At 43.1% G+C, this 16,007-nt stretch overlaps 1 protein-coding gene across 4 annotated transcripts in view; it reads right to left on the bottom strand.

Annotated features, from left to right (window-relative positions):
• Nucleotides 1–16,007, bottom strand: part of CLNK (cytokine dependent hematopoietic cell linker) — a 184,028-nt gene that overhangs the window by 58,672 nt on the left and 109,349 nt on the right. For 3 of the 4 annotated variants that reach the window (XM_064488054.1, XM_064488057.1, XM_031437329.2), the window contains exons 4-6: nt 12,786–12,814; nt 6,250–6,287; nt 1,031–1,172 (exon numbers count right to left, since the gene is read on the bottom strand). In XM_064488054.1, coding sequence (XP_064344124.1) covers nt 1,031–1,172; nt 6,250–6,287; nt 12,786–12,814 — 209 coding nt within the window. Of the gene's footprint in view, nt 1–1,030; nt 1,173–6,249; nt 6,288–10,862; nt 11,583–12,785; nt 12,815–16,007 lie in introns of those variants that run through there. The other variant, XM_064488066.1, reaches the window with a different exon arrangement.

Genomic DNA, 16,007 nt, shown 5'->3' with positions numbered 1-16,007 from the left:
CCAAAGTCTGGACCTGAACATTCTTCATTCTCTTATCACTTGGGGAAATCTACTCATCCTTCAAGGCATGGGCTGTGTCATGCCCTTTGAAAATCATCCTGGTCCCACCCACCTGCACACCACCCGGGCTCCCCTTTCTATATTATACCCTTAACATATTGTGTCACAGTTATCTGTTTATGCTTGTTTCTGCCACTAGACTGTGACCTGCCTGAGAACGTGGATTATGCTTTGTTTATCTTTGTGTCACTTGATCAATCCTAACATGATAACTGGCACACAGTAGATACTCAGTAAATGCTTGTGAGTCAATGAACAAAGGAATATCATTATTATTTACAAGGTAACTCTCCCCAAAGAACTTCTATAGATTCATTTCAGTAGGTCAGGCACTCAGAAATCACAAATGCTTCCTCTTTTCCTTTACAGTGGTGTGCTTTACTAAGGTTCAGAGAGCCTGCGGAAGCCTACGGCACCCCAGTTAGAAAGAGGCAAAGGTGGGTGTGTGATAAGGTCTCCCTTCTCTTGAAAAGTCTGGCTTTGCTGCCATGCCTTACTGCTGCTCATATGCTGGCCACTGGCAAAACGAATCAGCCATATTCAAAGGTCTTCCCTTTCCTTCTCCTCTCCTCTATGCAAACCCCATCTTAACGGGGACGTTGCCCCCACCCCTGACTACCCATCTTCTGCCATGCTCATCAGTCATTTCTAGGACTCAAGAGGAGCATCACGATAGTAACAGCCAGTAGTTACAGAGCCCTGACTTGGTGCCAAGTCCTCCGGTGCAAACTCAACATGCGTCCTACATGTAATCTTCAAAAGAACTCTGCGGGGGTAAGTTCTGTTATTATGAACCCTATTTTGAGATAAAGGACATTATTCTTAGATGCCAGCTCAAGGTTACACAGCTAATAAGCTATGGAGGCAGGATTTTAACCCTGAGCTGTTTAATTCGGAATCTGCACCCTTAGGTACTGCACAGAATCACAGCGTGGATGTGCATTTTCAGATTTCAGGCCCCAGATGTTACCTGCATATTCAGATTCCTTTATGGGCCTGGCTGGTAAAATTTTCATTGATTGCCACGCCTCTGCCACACGAAGCTCGGGGTCTTCATAGTCGTCATCCGTGTGGCCTTTTGCTCCATCCAGGGCTGCAGCAAAGTTCCTTTCCTAAGGAGGGGACATTTGAGTGAGTCAAGGGAAGGTACAATAATGACAAAGATTACAGTGATGGCTAAGGGAGTGATACAAACTCTCTCAGCCAGGAGTTAAAGATTTAAGGGTCTGGGGTCTGGGGCGGTTAAATCCTTGTGGTAGGTAGAATGTGAACAATGACCCCAGAATGATGTCAGCATCACAGTGGTGTGGGACACTTGAATTTCCCCTTCAATATACAACTAGTAAAACATCCATGGCTCAGCAAAGTTTCCTTTGCCCGACAGACCAGAACCCCAGAGAGATCTACATGTTTGTACAACTAAAGGTGAGCAGATTGGAACACACAGAGGGGGCAGGACAGTAGAGGTGGGGCCCACCTGGCCATGGTGACTGCACCTGCCACCCCAAAAAACCCAGTGGCGGCAGCAGAAGCAGCGCACAGGACTGGTTTTCCGGCCACAGTGGCACCTGCGGACACACGGAGCTGAACAGCAGCAGCAGGGCCCGCAGCCCTAGTCCCCCAGCCGCAGCGGCACCTGTGGCACGTGCACCCCCTGCCCAGGGCGGCCGTGCCTGAGACCACGGCTCCCCACCCCTTGCTAGGGAGGCGGTGCCCGTGACCCAAGAGACCCTGGATACAAAGATGCAAGTGGTGGCAGTGACGCTGGCAGCAGTAAGGCCCCAGTGACAACACTGGTAGAGGCAGTGGATGGTGGAAAGTGCCAGTTCTCGAATATACCCAGAGGCAGTTCAGGTAAGAAGGAACAAAAACTTGTGCTACAGTGGCAACTATTGAAAAACAAAAAGGCCTCTGATTACCAATCTGTGGAACTGTTAGAGTCTAAGTAAATACAGATTTACCTAAACAAGGAAGGTGCTTACTACTTCAAATGCACCAGTAGAGGAACAACTCATCAAGCACCATGAAAAACCATGGTAACACAAAATAGAAAAAGAATATGACAATTATCCAGAAACAAAGCTGAAAGTCACAGCTGAGTGAGACCTAACAGATAGAGAATTCAAAATAGTTGTCATGAAGAAACTCAATGAGCTACAAGAAAACTCAGAAAGCAACTCAGTGAACTCAGGGATAAAACCAATGAACAGAAGGAAAACTTTACCAAAGAGACTGAAACTCTAAAAAAAAGAAAACTAAACAGAAATTCTGGAGCTGAAGAACTCAATAAATGAGTTAAAGACTGCATAGAAAGCACTGGAAATAGAGGAGACCACATGAAATTCGTGAGCTCAAAGATAGAAGTTTAAAAATGATTTAGTTAAAAGAGGAGAGAAAACTGAGATTTTTTAAAAAGTGAAGAAACTCTGTGAGATCTATCTGATTCTACTAGAAAAAGCAACATAAGAATGGTGGGTATTCCAGAAGAAGAGAGGCAGAAGGGAGTTGAGAGCTTACTTAAATAAATAATAGCTGAGAACTTCCCAAATCTGGGGGAAGGGACTGAATACACAGGTCCATGAAGCTAGTAGAGCACCTAATTATCTTAACGCAGAAAGACCTTCTCCAAGACACATTGTAGTAAAACTGTCAAAAGTCAGTGGTAAAGAGAAATTTAAAGGCAGTCAGAGAAAAAAAGACAGTAACCTACAAAGGTACTCCCATTAGGCTGTCAGCAGCTTTCTCAGCAGAAACGCTACGGGCCAGGAAAGAGCGGAATGACATACTCAAAATAGTGAAAGATAAAAACTGTCAGCCAAGAATACTCTATCCAGCAATGTTATCTTTCAGGTATGAAGGAGAAATAAAGGCTCTCCCAGACAAACAAAACCTAAGGGAGTTCTACACCAGTACACCTGCCTTACAAGAAATGTTGAAAGGAGCTCCTCCACCTGAAACAAAACAGTGAAAGTACATGAAACTAACATGATAAATAGACAAATAGAATCAGGAAATTGCAACTCTATATATCACAATGCAACTCTATCAGAATATGTTGTTAAACACTTAATTATACCATAAAAGTAGAGGTGGAAAAACATTAACAATAACTATAGCTACTTTAATTTGGTAATGAAGTCACAACATAAAAAGGGCTAATTTATGACAACAAAAACATAAAAGAGGGAGAAGAAAAAGATGGAACCTGTATGGACAAATGAATGTTAAGATGCTATCAGCAGAAAAAAGACTACTTTATCTACCAGACATTTGACACAAACCTCACAGTAACCACAAAACAAAAATCTAGAGCAAAGGCGTGAAACAAAAATAGAGGAAGCTGAGAAAAAAAATGACAGAAAACCACCAAACTAAAATGGCAGACAGAAACGCAAGAAAAAATAAACAATGGAGATATAAATTACCAGACAAAAAGGATAAAATGGCCGTACTAAGCCCTCATATATCAATCATCACCCTAAATGTAAGTGGATGGAATTCACCAATCAAAAGACACAAAGTGGCTAGATCTATTAAAAATAAGACCCAGTTACACACAGCCCCCAGGAGACTCACCTTAGTTCTAAAGACACACACAGACTCAATGTGAAAAGATGGAACGTGATACTCAAGCAAATAGCAGCCAAAAGAAAGCAGGTGTAGCCATGCTTGTGTCGGACGACAGGTAACTAATACAGACTGCAAGACAGCAAATTAACAAGAGACAAAGGTGGACATCATACAATGATAAAGGGGCCAGTCCATCAAGAAGACATGATATGTATTAAGATATATGCCCCTAACACAGGAGCACCAAAACATAAACAGCAATTACTAACAGGAGGAATTCTTCCCAAAGGAAGAAGTTGACAGCAACGCAATAATAGCTGGGGGCTTTAACACCCCAGTTACTTCAATGAACAGATCACCCAGACAGAAAGCTGATAAGGAAAAACTGGCTTTAAATTAAACATTACCAATGGAATATCTATCTATCTATCTATCTATCTATCTATCTATCTATCTATCTATCTATCTATCTATCTATCTATCTATCCATCTATGTACCTATCTAGCTCCTTCCATTCAAAAGCAGCAGAATACATGTTCTTTTAAAGTGCACATGGAACATTCTCAAGGACAGGCCATATGCTGGGAAACAGAACTAGTGTGAATGAATTTAAGAAGACTGAAATAATATAAAGCATTTTTCCTACCACAGGGGTATGAAACCAGAAAACAACTACAAGAAGAAAGTTGGAAAAATTACACTATGGATACATGCTATTGAACAACTATTGGGTTGATGAAAAATGTCAGAGGAGAAATTTAAAAAAAATACATGAGGAAAAATATAAAGGAAAATATGATCTACCAAATCTATGGGATGCAGCGAAAATGGTACCGAGAGGGAAGCAGTGGGCCCACCTCAAGAAATAAGAAAAATCTTGAGTAAACAATGTAACCTTACACATAATAGAAGTAGAAAAGAAGAAAAAACAAAGCTCAAAGTCAGCAGAAGGAAGGAAATACTAAAAATCAGAGCAGAAATCAATTAAACAAAGACTAAAATGGTAAAAGAAAAGATCAGAGAAACTAAGATGTGATTCTTTGAAAAGGTAAGCAAAATGGACAAGGCTTTAGCTTGACTCACTAAGAAAAAAGAGAGAAGGCTCAAATAAATAAAATAAGAAATAAAACAGGAGACGTTACAATGATTACCACAGAAATACAAAAGATTGTAAGAGACTGCAATGAATAGCTGTATGCAAACAAATTGGATAACTAAGAAGAAATGGATGAATTCTTAGAATTAATAATTTTCCAAGAGTGATCATGAAGAAATAGAATATCTGAATAGGCTGATCCCTAGTAAGGAGATTGAAAGAATAGTTAAAAACTTCTCAAACAACAAAGGTCCAGGACCAGATGGCTTCACAGGTGAATTCGACCACACTTTCAAAGGAGATTTAATACCCATCCTTCTCAAACTCTCCCAAAAACTGATGGGAAAGGAAGCTTTTACATGGCCAACATCACCCAGATACCAAAACCAGACAAGGACAACAGTTTTTAAGAAAGTTACAGGCCCAAAATCACTGATGAACATAGATACAAAAGTCCTCAGCAAAAATGAACAAATCAAATACAACAATACACCAAAAGGATCATACACCATGATTAAGTGGGATTTACTTCAGGGATGCAAGAACAGTTCAATCTGCAAATCAATCAACACGATACACCACAATAACAAAAACTCTGAGGAGACTCTCCACCAGTCCCTGAGAATCTTGCCCCCAGGGCCCAGTATAAATATTTTGGTTTATTTCGTTCCAGAAAGAGAAAGAGACAGAGTTTCATTTTACATATGATGAGTTACATCTATCTGTTTATCTGTTAACCTACCTAGTATCTATCCACTGTCAGGTACCTGATTTCATGTTATAAATTTAAAATTTTCTTTTATCATTATAATTCTTTGCAAATATTTTAATGGTTTCATAATATAAATATATCATAATCAATGATTTTTTTCTATGACTTAATATTTAATAATCCAAATATGTTGCCATTTAAAATACATTATTGTGAAATACAAATTAATGTGTTTAAACACTCATCCAACTTTTAGGTTAATTCTTTAATTTAAATTTCCAACCATAGAATTAATAGGGCTTGAGAAAATTCTTTAGTTACTATTATGAAATTGCTTTTCAAAGAGGTTTTTGCAATTTAAAATTTCACCTTGAGTGTTAAGAAGAACTATTTTCATCACACACTTGCGAGCACCATGTGTTGGTGTTTTCACCTTACTCAATCTTCACAATGGCTACTGTGAACTAATTTTTATCTCCATTTTATATGAGGGATTAAAACCTAGTTGTTTTTTTGCCTTTCTCTATATTGATGCCTTATTATTTGTTTATTATTTATTTATCCAGCTTTACTGAGAAATAATTGACATACATCACTGTGTAAGCTTAAGGCATACGGCATGATGGTGTGATTTACATATATTATAGGAATATAGTTTTATACCCAAGAATTGAAATGCAGTTTTCTCTGCCAGGAAATTCTGCCTTTTGGGAAGGTTCATTTTTTTAATTCACCAAGTACCTTAAAAAAGCCACTTACTTTGTAAATATCAAAGACTGACAAAATAGGTAAGGAAAGCAGCCGACTTACTCCATCAAGAAGAGGCTCATTAATAGTCTGGTACTGGCCTGCCAAGAGAAATAGACCAAAGTATTACTGCAAAGCATTGGAAAGACTGGGCCCTTGTCCTCCAGAAGTCTTGTGCTCATTTCAATGAATTCTTCTTGACTGTAATCGCTCAAAATCAAGTGCACATTTCCATACTTATCCTCTCTGCCGCTTTTGCATAACTGGGGCAGTGGAAAAGGAGGAAAGAAAATCAGACCCCACCCAAGAAGGCTGGCTCTTTCCACGGCAGCCTAGCCTTCTCACTCAGAGAGAAACAGTGTTAGGAGGAACCCTGCCCCCATGTCAGTTGTACCCAAAGCGATGACTTAGTAGCATCTCAGCCAAAGACCAGATGTGTCTTCCCCTCCGCTCACCCCCTGCGGCACACATGTCCATCAGGGTCTCCCTGAACAGATTCCATGCGTTTACATTCTACCCATGTAAGAGCCTTATCTATTCGTTCATCTGTCCCTGACACCAGGTGCAGGGCCTAATATTGACCAAATGAGTTCTTTCTTTTTAATTGAAGAGGAAAACTCAGTGATTTTTAAATTTTCATCATTTAAGGTATAAAAGGATTTAGTTAGCTATGCTATTTCTTTTATTTATTTATTTATTTATTTATTTATTTATTTATTTATTTATTTATTTGCATTCTTTTTTTATTCAACTACAATCAGTTTACAATGTTGCGTCAACTTCTGGTGTAGAGCATAATGTTTCAGTTATACATGGACCTACATGTATTCCTTTCCATATACTTTTTCATTATAGGTTACTACAAAATATTGACTACAGTTTCCCGTGCTATGCAGTGGAAACATGTTGTTCATCTATTTTATATATAGTAGTTTGTATCTGCAAATCTCAAACTCCCAATTTATCATTTCCCCCACCCCCACCCTGCCCCCATAACCGTAAGTTTGTTTCCTATGTCTGTGAGTTCGTTTCTGTTTTGTAAATAATCAAATGAGTTCTCGATAGGCATGTATTGAATTTGTATTGTGCAGCCGAGATTTCTCAACACTCAGCTCACTCATTTGGACTTGTTTTATGAAAAGTTGCCTAAAGGTCATCTAGCACACTCAGTGTTTTATGTTTTACTTTATACCCTGGGATTATGCAAAATCACCAGAGAATTGCTCACATGATCTGCAGGGTTTTTGCTTCCTCATAGACTTATTTTTCCTAAAATGCAGCATAGTTTCATGCTGTTAGTCTGAATTTAGGAACATTGTAGGCAGAAAATATTCTAATTACATTTTCCTTATTAGCATATACGTGAGACGTTTCTAGTAGGTCTCAGGACAAGAAGCTGCACTCTTCTTAGCAATTAGTTTGCTTTGATTTAACATAAAATATCAACCCTATAAGAGATCATATTTCCCTTCCTCCTTTGGCTGCTAAGACTCTCAAGGCAAATTTCTGGTCTGAGTCCAAGTAGCGTAGAGGACCGTGACATGAATGCATTTGTGCTTCTTGGTCTGGCTTCATCATGTTCTTAAACTTTTGTCCTTTCACCTTGAATTCTCTTACCGGATCAAAATACAAAATTAATAGCTGTGAATTTGTGCCAGCATGCCCAAGTCTTTTGTAGGGTGTAATGTGTAAATTAATGGAAGTCTGTCTCAGTGGAAACACGGTTTTCTGGAATTTGTTTAGGACTGGTGCACGGGGGATGTGTTAACTCGCCAGAGCTAATCTCCTTGAGATAATGAGTCTGGAGGAGCAGAATCCTGTCTGCACCTGCCACCAGTTTCCATCCATCCTTTTGGTAGGACTAGCAGCTACCAGTACCCTGGGGCACTAATAACACTGTCCTGTCCCAGCACGGTTACACCCTCCTGAGATCCCTGGCAGAGAAACCCACAGGTTTCCAGCCCTTTGCAGTAGCAGTTTGTACATGCCCATGAATTAAATTAATAAAGTTGCCCATTAAAGACCAGCTTGTCTGGCAGGAACAAATGAGCATGGAATTATTGGGGATTCGGAAAGCAGCTCCACTGTCTGAGTCAGGGGCCAAATAATTTCATTTTAGGAAATTGGCCTCATTGAACATGGTCATTATGCCCACATCCTCCTGGAGAGCTGTGGGGTCTCTTCAACTGGCATTGCCGTCTGGGACTCTCCCGGAGTCCCCAAATATGCTACATGCCACTCCTGGGTCTTGCCTTGTGTTGATTCCACCGGGAGGCCCTGTCTCCTCCACTTTGTTTTCCAAAATGCTCAGTGTCCTTGGATAGCCTCCCAGGGCTTCCTTTCTCACCATGCCAGACCACCATAACACAGGGAACTGTTGGAGCAGTTGTTTTCTGTCTCACTCACAGTGACACAGATAAAAACAGGCAGCCTCTGATCACTTCTTTGTTGTGTGCGTACACTGCCCTCATTACCTCTCTCTGTTATTGGAAATTTCATTTTAAAAGCATAGTTTTAAAAGTGCAGATCAGTTCGTGTCACTTATGGCCCATGAAACGTGGTCCAGATTCCCTGCTGTGGCTCGCAGAGGCCAGCACCACCCAGCACAGCCCGGCCTCGGCCTATCTCTAATCTCATCTCTTTCCAGTGTCTTCCTTCTCTGAACTCTAGACACATCAGCCTCTTTTTAAGTCCATCCAGTACCCCAAGCTCCTCCCACTCGGTGCCTTTACGTGCTCTGTCCCTCAGTCCAGAACGTTCTTGCCTCAGCTCTCTCCAGGCCTGGATCCTTTTCATCCATCATATTGTCCTTTAAATGTCATCTCCCTTCAGGGACCGTCCCTGACTACCAATCTCAGGTAAAAATTAAGCAGCACCTCTCCAGCCCTGGTCGTCACTACCTCAGGCACCTGGGACGGCAGAGAGAATGCTGTGCGCTCACGAAACCCCGTTCCCTCTTCCTGGGGGCGGTCGGTGGGCACACAGTTCCCAGCGCCCCTTACACTGGGTGGCCATGGCCTGGTGCTGTGGCCGCTGCGAAGAGGCGGGTGTGATGGATTCCACTCCACCTCTCATTCATGCCCCAGGCTCTGGGCAGAGAGAGCGGACCCCAAGACCCTCAGGCACTGAGTAGAAGGAGAGTGGATCCCCAGTGAGTGCTTGGGAAAAGACCTCCTTCACTTTACATTGGATTGTGATGAGCAAGAAATAAACCTTCATTTCAGTCAGCCACTAACATCTGTGGTTTACGCGTCCTAGGTGTGAGTCCTCCCTGATTAGTACACCTCATTCAGCTTCCCCACAGCGCGTGGGAGCACCGCGTGGGGACGAGTGTGCCACATGGTTACAGACGGCGTGCCTGCCTCCCCGAGGCAGAGGTGAGACTCCAGGCTTCTGCTCACTCCTGCAACCCAGTGTCTGTAGGTGACAGCGAATGGGCAGTGGCCTGTGAGCTAGAGGGAGGGGTGCAGGGGAAACACCCAGCCCCGGGAACCAGCAGCAGGACTCCAAGTCGCGCCTGATCTGCCCCCTTGCTGAGTGCACTTGGGCTTGGCGCTCCCTCTTGCCTCCTTCCCTTTTCTGATTCTTAGTTTCCTCACCTGTAAAGCACAGTATTAGAATCTCAAACTAGCTGAGTTCCCAGAACCTTTCATTTTCATTTCCTTTTTTTAAAACCTGTGCCCAAAGCTGGTTATAGAATCTGTCCCATTAAGAAACCACCACAGCTGGTTAAAAGGATGGATGGATGAATGAATAAATGATTGAATGGTGATATGTAAGGCAGGGGCCTCTTCTCCCATTTCTCATGTGATCTCCAGAAATTCAAATGAAATATTCTGAGAAAGTTGTTTCCCAGGGATCTGACAGCTGTCTCTTGGTGGGGACAGTCTTGATAGTTTTCATTTATCTATCTGTATATTTTTGCTTCAGCCAGTGATTCTCAAAAGACTGTCCCAGAACTACCTGAATTAGAATGATTTTGTTAAAGGTAAGGGTCCTCTGGCCTCACAGCAGGTGTGCCAAAGCAAAACCTGGCGTGGGCTTGAGTCTGTGCATTCTTAACTGCTCTGACTCTGACACACGCTGAATTTTGAAGACGATGATACATCTTTGGGGCTTATCAACCTTGGACGATTTGAAACCCTGGCTTGTGCTTACCAGAACTGGGTGAACAGCTTTTCCTGCAGTTTAGCTGTTCACTTTTCAATTTGTTTCTGTCCACCTGTTTCTCCAGCTTCTTGGGGAGAACCAGCCTCTGCTAAGTTCATACAGGTATTGCACTGTCCAGAAACGGTCAGCAGGAGGCACTGGATGCTCACGTATTCCATACCTGCCTTTCCTCCCTCTGGTCCTAAAATTCTTATTAATTTTTCTTTTAAAAGTGGGAAAAACCACTGAATTGCTTTGCTGTACACCTGAAACTAACACAGTAAATCGACTACACTTCAATTAAAAAAACTCTTTAATTAATTAATAGATTAAACAATAGGATGTTTAACACTAAAAAAAGTGGGAAAAACCAACCTTTAAGATTGATTTCTTTAGAAAACACAGAACAAAACAAAACAAGGGTTCCTGGACAAAATGAAATTTCTTATCTATTTAATTGGATCAACCAATATATACCTTGATCAGGGTTTTTACTGTGTATGATAACTTAAGACAGAAGGACTCACTTTCTAAGCAGGGCTGTCCTCTCCAATTTCATTCTGTATTCAGTGGAAGGAGAAAAACTCCTGAGTTTATTTTACGGAAAAACATGACACTGTTCTCTATGGATCAACTTCACAGAAGATGTTGGCATTGACAGATTGTCCAAGTTTGAATATGTGTCTGTCTTCTCGAGGTCTAGAGATTTTTTTTTTTTGACAGATTGCTTTCAGTATACAAAAATATATGCTGCTGTAGAAAAATCAGATACAGATAAGCAAAAAAGAGGAGAATAAAAATCACTGTAATGTCCCCACACCAACACACCCACTATAAATACTTGATTAGCACAAAATCACTAACACACACGTGTGATACACTCTATGTATACACGATCACAGTGCGTGCACACTGTTTTCTTGCCTGCGCGTTCATATAATAGCAGGCTACGACGTATCCATCCGTGTGCGTCACAGCATTATATTTAATGGCTCCGTAGTATTCTCTCGTAAGGGTGCCCCACCATATTTTCAATGACTCCCATGGTAGAAAATTGCAAACAGTTTTAAAGTATCTGAGAATGTTATACGTATCAACATGATGAACAGTCTCCTATAAGTCATCACGTGCTTCCTTAATTGTATCAGTTTTATTATAGTTTAATAGACCGCGGCAGGGTGTGTAAGGGGTGAAATGTTTGTGGCTAAGTGTTTTTGTCGGGGTGTAGATTTGAATGCCTGTGGGCGGCTTTATCTCAATCGACTTTTTTTTTTTTTTTTTAATGGTTTTGATTTGTTTTTTTTCCCCGCTTGTGTCTCGCAATGCTGTTGATGAAATAGCACCCTACCTGTCAGCAGGTGGAGAACAAGCCGGGAGGGAGAGAGGTACAGGTCACGATTATAATTCATCAGCCACTGCATCAGATTAACAACCTCATTTCCCAGCACCACCCCCTTGAGAATTTTCTACAGTCCCTGCAAGACTCTTTTAAGTGGGTGGTTGGAAGGGGTGAGAGGTGGCCAGCAAGGGGAGAGGGGTAGTTTTTGACTCCAAAGACTCACAGCAATTTGGAAGCATCTACCTGGAGAGAATGCAGCCTTTCTTAGGACCTGACTGAGAAGCTTCAGAAAAACACGTTCTGCAAGAGGAATTAGAGCTGGTTGCTCATTTCTTATTTATATTCATACTTGAAATGTTGATTTTGCCTTTCTCCTTCTCGCTGCTCTGCAGGGCGCGCTGGGTGCTGGTTACACGCTCCAACCTGCGCTATAATGAACCTTTCGGATTCATTTGCTGACGACATCACTCCCTGTGAACCAATCACTCCTTTGCATGCTTCCTCTTGTCTATTTCTCATTTTTTTATGTCTCATTCTGGTCCTCATTCCTAGTCACCAGATTTCTAAGAAATTCTATGGGACTTTCCTTGATATAACAATGCTGCAAAATGGATGCTATCTACTTTATTCAAAAGTTCGTGGGGTCCTACTAAGTGTTTGGTAACAGGAACTAGGCTCTGAAAAGATGCAAGAGAAGCCTAAAATGAAGTTTCTGCCCCATTCACTCCCTCCACACGTATTTTGGGGGGAACCCATGTGTCAAGTGGAGTGGGACAAACCCGAGTGAGCAGCCACAATACGGGCACTCAGGCAGACTTCTACCCATTTCACAGATGGAGAAACTTGGACCCACAGGGGTCTTTGCTTCATCCAAAGTTGCACAGCTAATAAAGGGAGAGCCAGACATCTGACGTCTGCAAATATTGCAGACTTACACCCTGGGAGCAACCAGAGGGAAAGACTGTAAGTAACTAATGTCACTTTGAACAGGCCAGTAGTTCTACCCAAGGAAAAACAGAAAAGAATGAAAAGAAGAAAAAGAGGTTCATGCTGACATCCCCGCTGCTTAGGTCCCAGTGGGGGCGAGGTGGGGCCGTGGGGGCTGACTCACCTGTAGCACTACTGATTCGGGGCCATGACCTAGGGCAGAAAAGAGAACCAAGGTTAAGTGCCAGCTGCATGCAATTCAGCTCCTCCCCGAAGGAGTGGGTGATCATCAAAGACATTTCAGGGATCAGCTTAGGGAACAGTTGCTTTCTGTTTGTGCTGTTCTAGACCTAAAAGGACATCTCCCTACAGAGAATATAAAAAATAGAAAAATGCATGGAGAAGGAAATAACAGTCAACACCACAGATGATGTTTTGCTGAGTCTCATGCACACGTGTGTGTATGTGTGTGAGGGTGTGTGTATACATTTCAATGTATAGACGTCTGAAAATAATACGAAAGGATGTATAGGATCCTGATGTTAAAAAATGCATTGTGTATCTTGAACTGTTATTCAAAAACAGGGTATTTTTTGGCTGTGTGATGTTTGGAGGAAGAAATTAGGTCATTTTTACTATTGCAAATAATGTTGCAGTGTGTCTCCCTGCTTGCAGTTTTAGTCTGATGGCTGAGTATTTCCATGGAGAGACTCCATCAAGGGCAGTGAAAGTGTCTGATAATGAGGGTCTTCTAAGCCCCTTGTTGAGTATCCTCAGGTGCCTTCAAGATGGGCTGTGTCAATTTACATTCTTACCCACACAGTGAGAAGGGACCATCTCACCGTATCTTACTACCATTGGAAAAAAAAAAAATTGAAGTATACTTGACTTACAAAACGGAAACTGACTCACAGACATAGAAAACAAACTTATTGGTTACCAGGAAGGAAAGGGGGAGGGGATATTTAGGACGTTGGGACTAGCAGACACACACTACTATATAGAAAATAGATGAACAACAAGGTCCTACTGTACAGCACGGAGAACTACATTCAATATGTTGTAATAACCTATAACGATAAAGAACATGAAAAAGAATATATATTTAAATTCACAACCATTTAAAACAAATTTCCCTGCTTGGTACTTGATGCCTTATTTTGTCTGTTTCACTTCCTTGATGACCAGTGAGATGGAATTATTATTATTACCATTTTCAAATGATTTTGGTCCATTTGCATTTCTTTGCTGGTAAGTTATCTGAAAAGACCAACAGGGTCTCTTCCTGGCCACCACAGTCACCCTTGGACAGTGTGTTTTGAAAGCATCTTTTCCCCAGATTTTGGGCAATGATATGAAAAGCCCTGGGCGGCAGGAAGCTCCAAAGCCCGTGGCTGCTGTGAGCTTACTTGTTTGTGCCTTTAATCCCCGGCCCTCGCAGCGCACTTATCCTCCGAGGCTCTCAAAGTGCGTCACAGGAGCGATTAATTGAGCATCGCAACACACGCGGGCTGTAAATATTTATGAGCCCTCGTTGGTGGCGGGGACACTGGGCACAGAAGAGTTAAGCTGGGAGGTGTTAAGTTACCAGGAGACCACAGCCCGTGGGTCCGGCTTCCAGCTCAGCCCGTGGCTCTCTGCTCACAGGTTAATGCTCAGAATGAATTTGTTGGGTAACTATTACTGTCCCAAGTTTATAGACGAGGAAATGGGGGATTCACAACTTGCCCCATCCCACAGAAAGCCAGGGAATGGGCAGCAGCCTGTGGGCCCCCCAGAGTCTTGTCGCCTCCCCTGGCCCTTGCCTGTAGGCAGTGGCGTGTCATGGAGGGACCGTGCAGCTGCTGTCTTGGATGCTTTGTGGTTGGCTCCTGGCATGCTTTCAAGTTTCCTGAGATTCTGCAGAAATCAACAGATCAGCCAGGGGGGAGCCGATTGTTTATCGGGGCCTGGGAGCTCTCTCTTGACACTTTCAACACGTGGCCTCGTCCCCGACATCTTGGTCTCTGATTAAAGCCTCAAAATGTTCCCTAGACTTGCAACTCATGACAGGTGAAGTGGAGATGATATGTTTCTGCGACTGTGTACAGGGAGCGTGATGTAAGAGGCGGGCCAGGCTGGGGACAAAAGGCAGCACATCACTGAGGGCAGGATGCAGTCCTGAGCCCCAGGAATTTGAATACGAGGCATACTCTCCCCGGGGTCCTAGGAGGAACTTCAGGTCTCAGATTAGGATTTTGTCCTCATTCTGACCTTGGCCTCCCCTGATTCTTAGAATCAAAGACCATTAATGCTCGAAAGTGCATCGGAGATCATGTTGTCCAGTTTGTGGTTCCAAGTTTCGGACTCTTGGAGGCAGGACTGGGGTCTTTTGACAGCTGGAGAGAATGGAGCTAAAGGGGAAAACGCTCCTTCAGGCACTGAGCAAGGCTCGGTTCTAGCTGGTGGACTTTCCCCACTTTGCAGATGCAACTAAAGCTTAGAAGGGAGAAGCGATGTTTCTAAAGGGGAACGGCAAGCGGTTGGCAGAACTGGGATTGGCCTTATTATTTACCAGCAGATGCGAGTTGCCTGCATCTGGAAGCTCCCTCCTGATTGTAAGGCCAATCGTGAGGCTGTCTGAAGGTGGTTCATCTGACGGGGCCCCAAAGCGATGGTGCTCATTTATGTCATGTCCTCAGGGACTCTGCACCCCAGGGCTCTCCGTGCGTCAGTGCAAGCCAGATGAATTAGCAGAGGAAGCAGCAGCAGAGCAGGGAACAATGTTGTTATTCCAGCTGAGCCCGAAACGGGGGGATGGAGAAGAGGGAGGCTGGAAGGAGGGGCCTGGGGAGACGTCCTGGACTCCACAGTTATGTCTGGCTGGAGCGCGGACAGCGTCTGGACACCGGCAGCTGACAAGATCTCCAAAAAGGCTCCTGCATTAACCCTCTTTGCAGCTTGACAGCCCAGGGTGATTAATGAAAGATGCTGCTAGCAAACTTCCTGGAGATTTGATGTGTTCTCTCTGCGCTCAAGCAAGGCCCATGTGTTAGCAAGCTGCCTCTTGCCAGGGAATTACAAGGATGCTCCCTGGCTTCCTTTCGTCAACAGCATCAGTAAGGCAGCCGCGTGCGAATGGGCCGCAGCTGGATGGTGTGTGGCTTGGCAGCCGCCCCTCTGCCCTCCGCACCCCCCTGCTCCCTTCCACATCTGGCCTGAGGGAAGCAGTCTCTCTTCCCACTTCTGCCCGGACGGGCAGGTGTCCACATTGTGGGCAGGGTTGCTCATGGGCTATGAAATGAACAAAGCTAACCTCCAGCGGTTTGTGGTTTTTAATATTTCAGGCTCATTACAAATGAAGATTTTTAATTGCTGAATTATTTTGAATTTTTAATCCTTCTTAATCATTTAAAAGGTGTAATCG

The sequence above is a fragment of the Camelus dromedarius genome, chromosome 1, assembly GCF_036321535.1.
Source record: "Camelus dromedarius isolate mCamDro1 chromosome 1, mCamDro1.pat, whole genome shotgun sequence".
NCBI lineage: Eukaryota > Metazoa > Chordata > Mammalia > Artiodactyla > Camelidae > Camelus > Camelus dromedarius.
The sequence above is the reverse complement of the archived record's forward strand: the minus strand, read 5'-3'. Positions and strand labels throughout refer to the sequence as shown.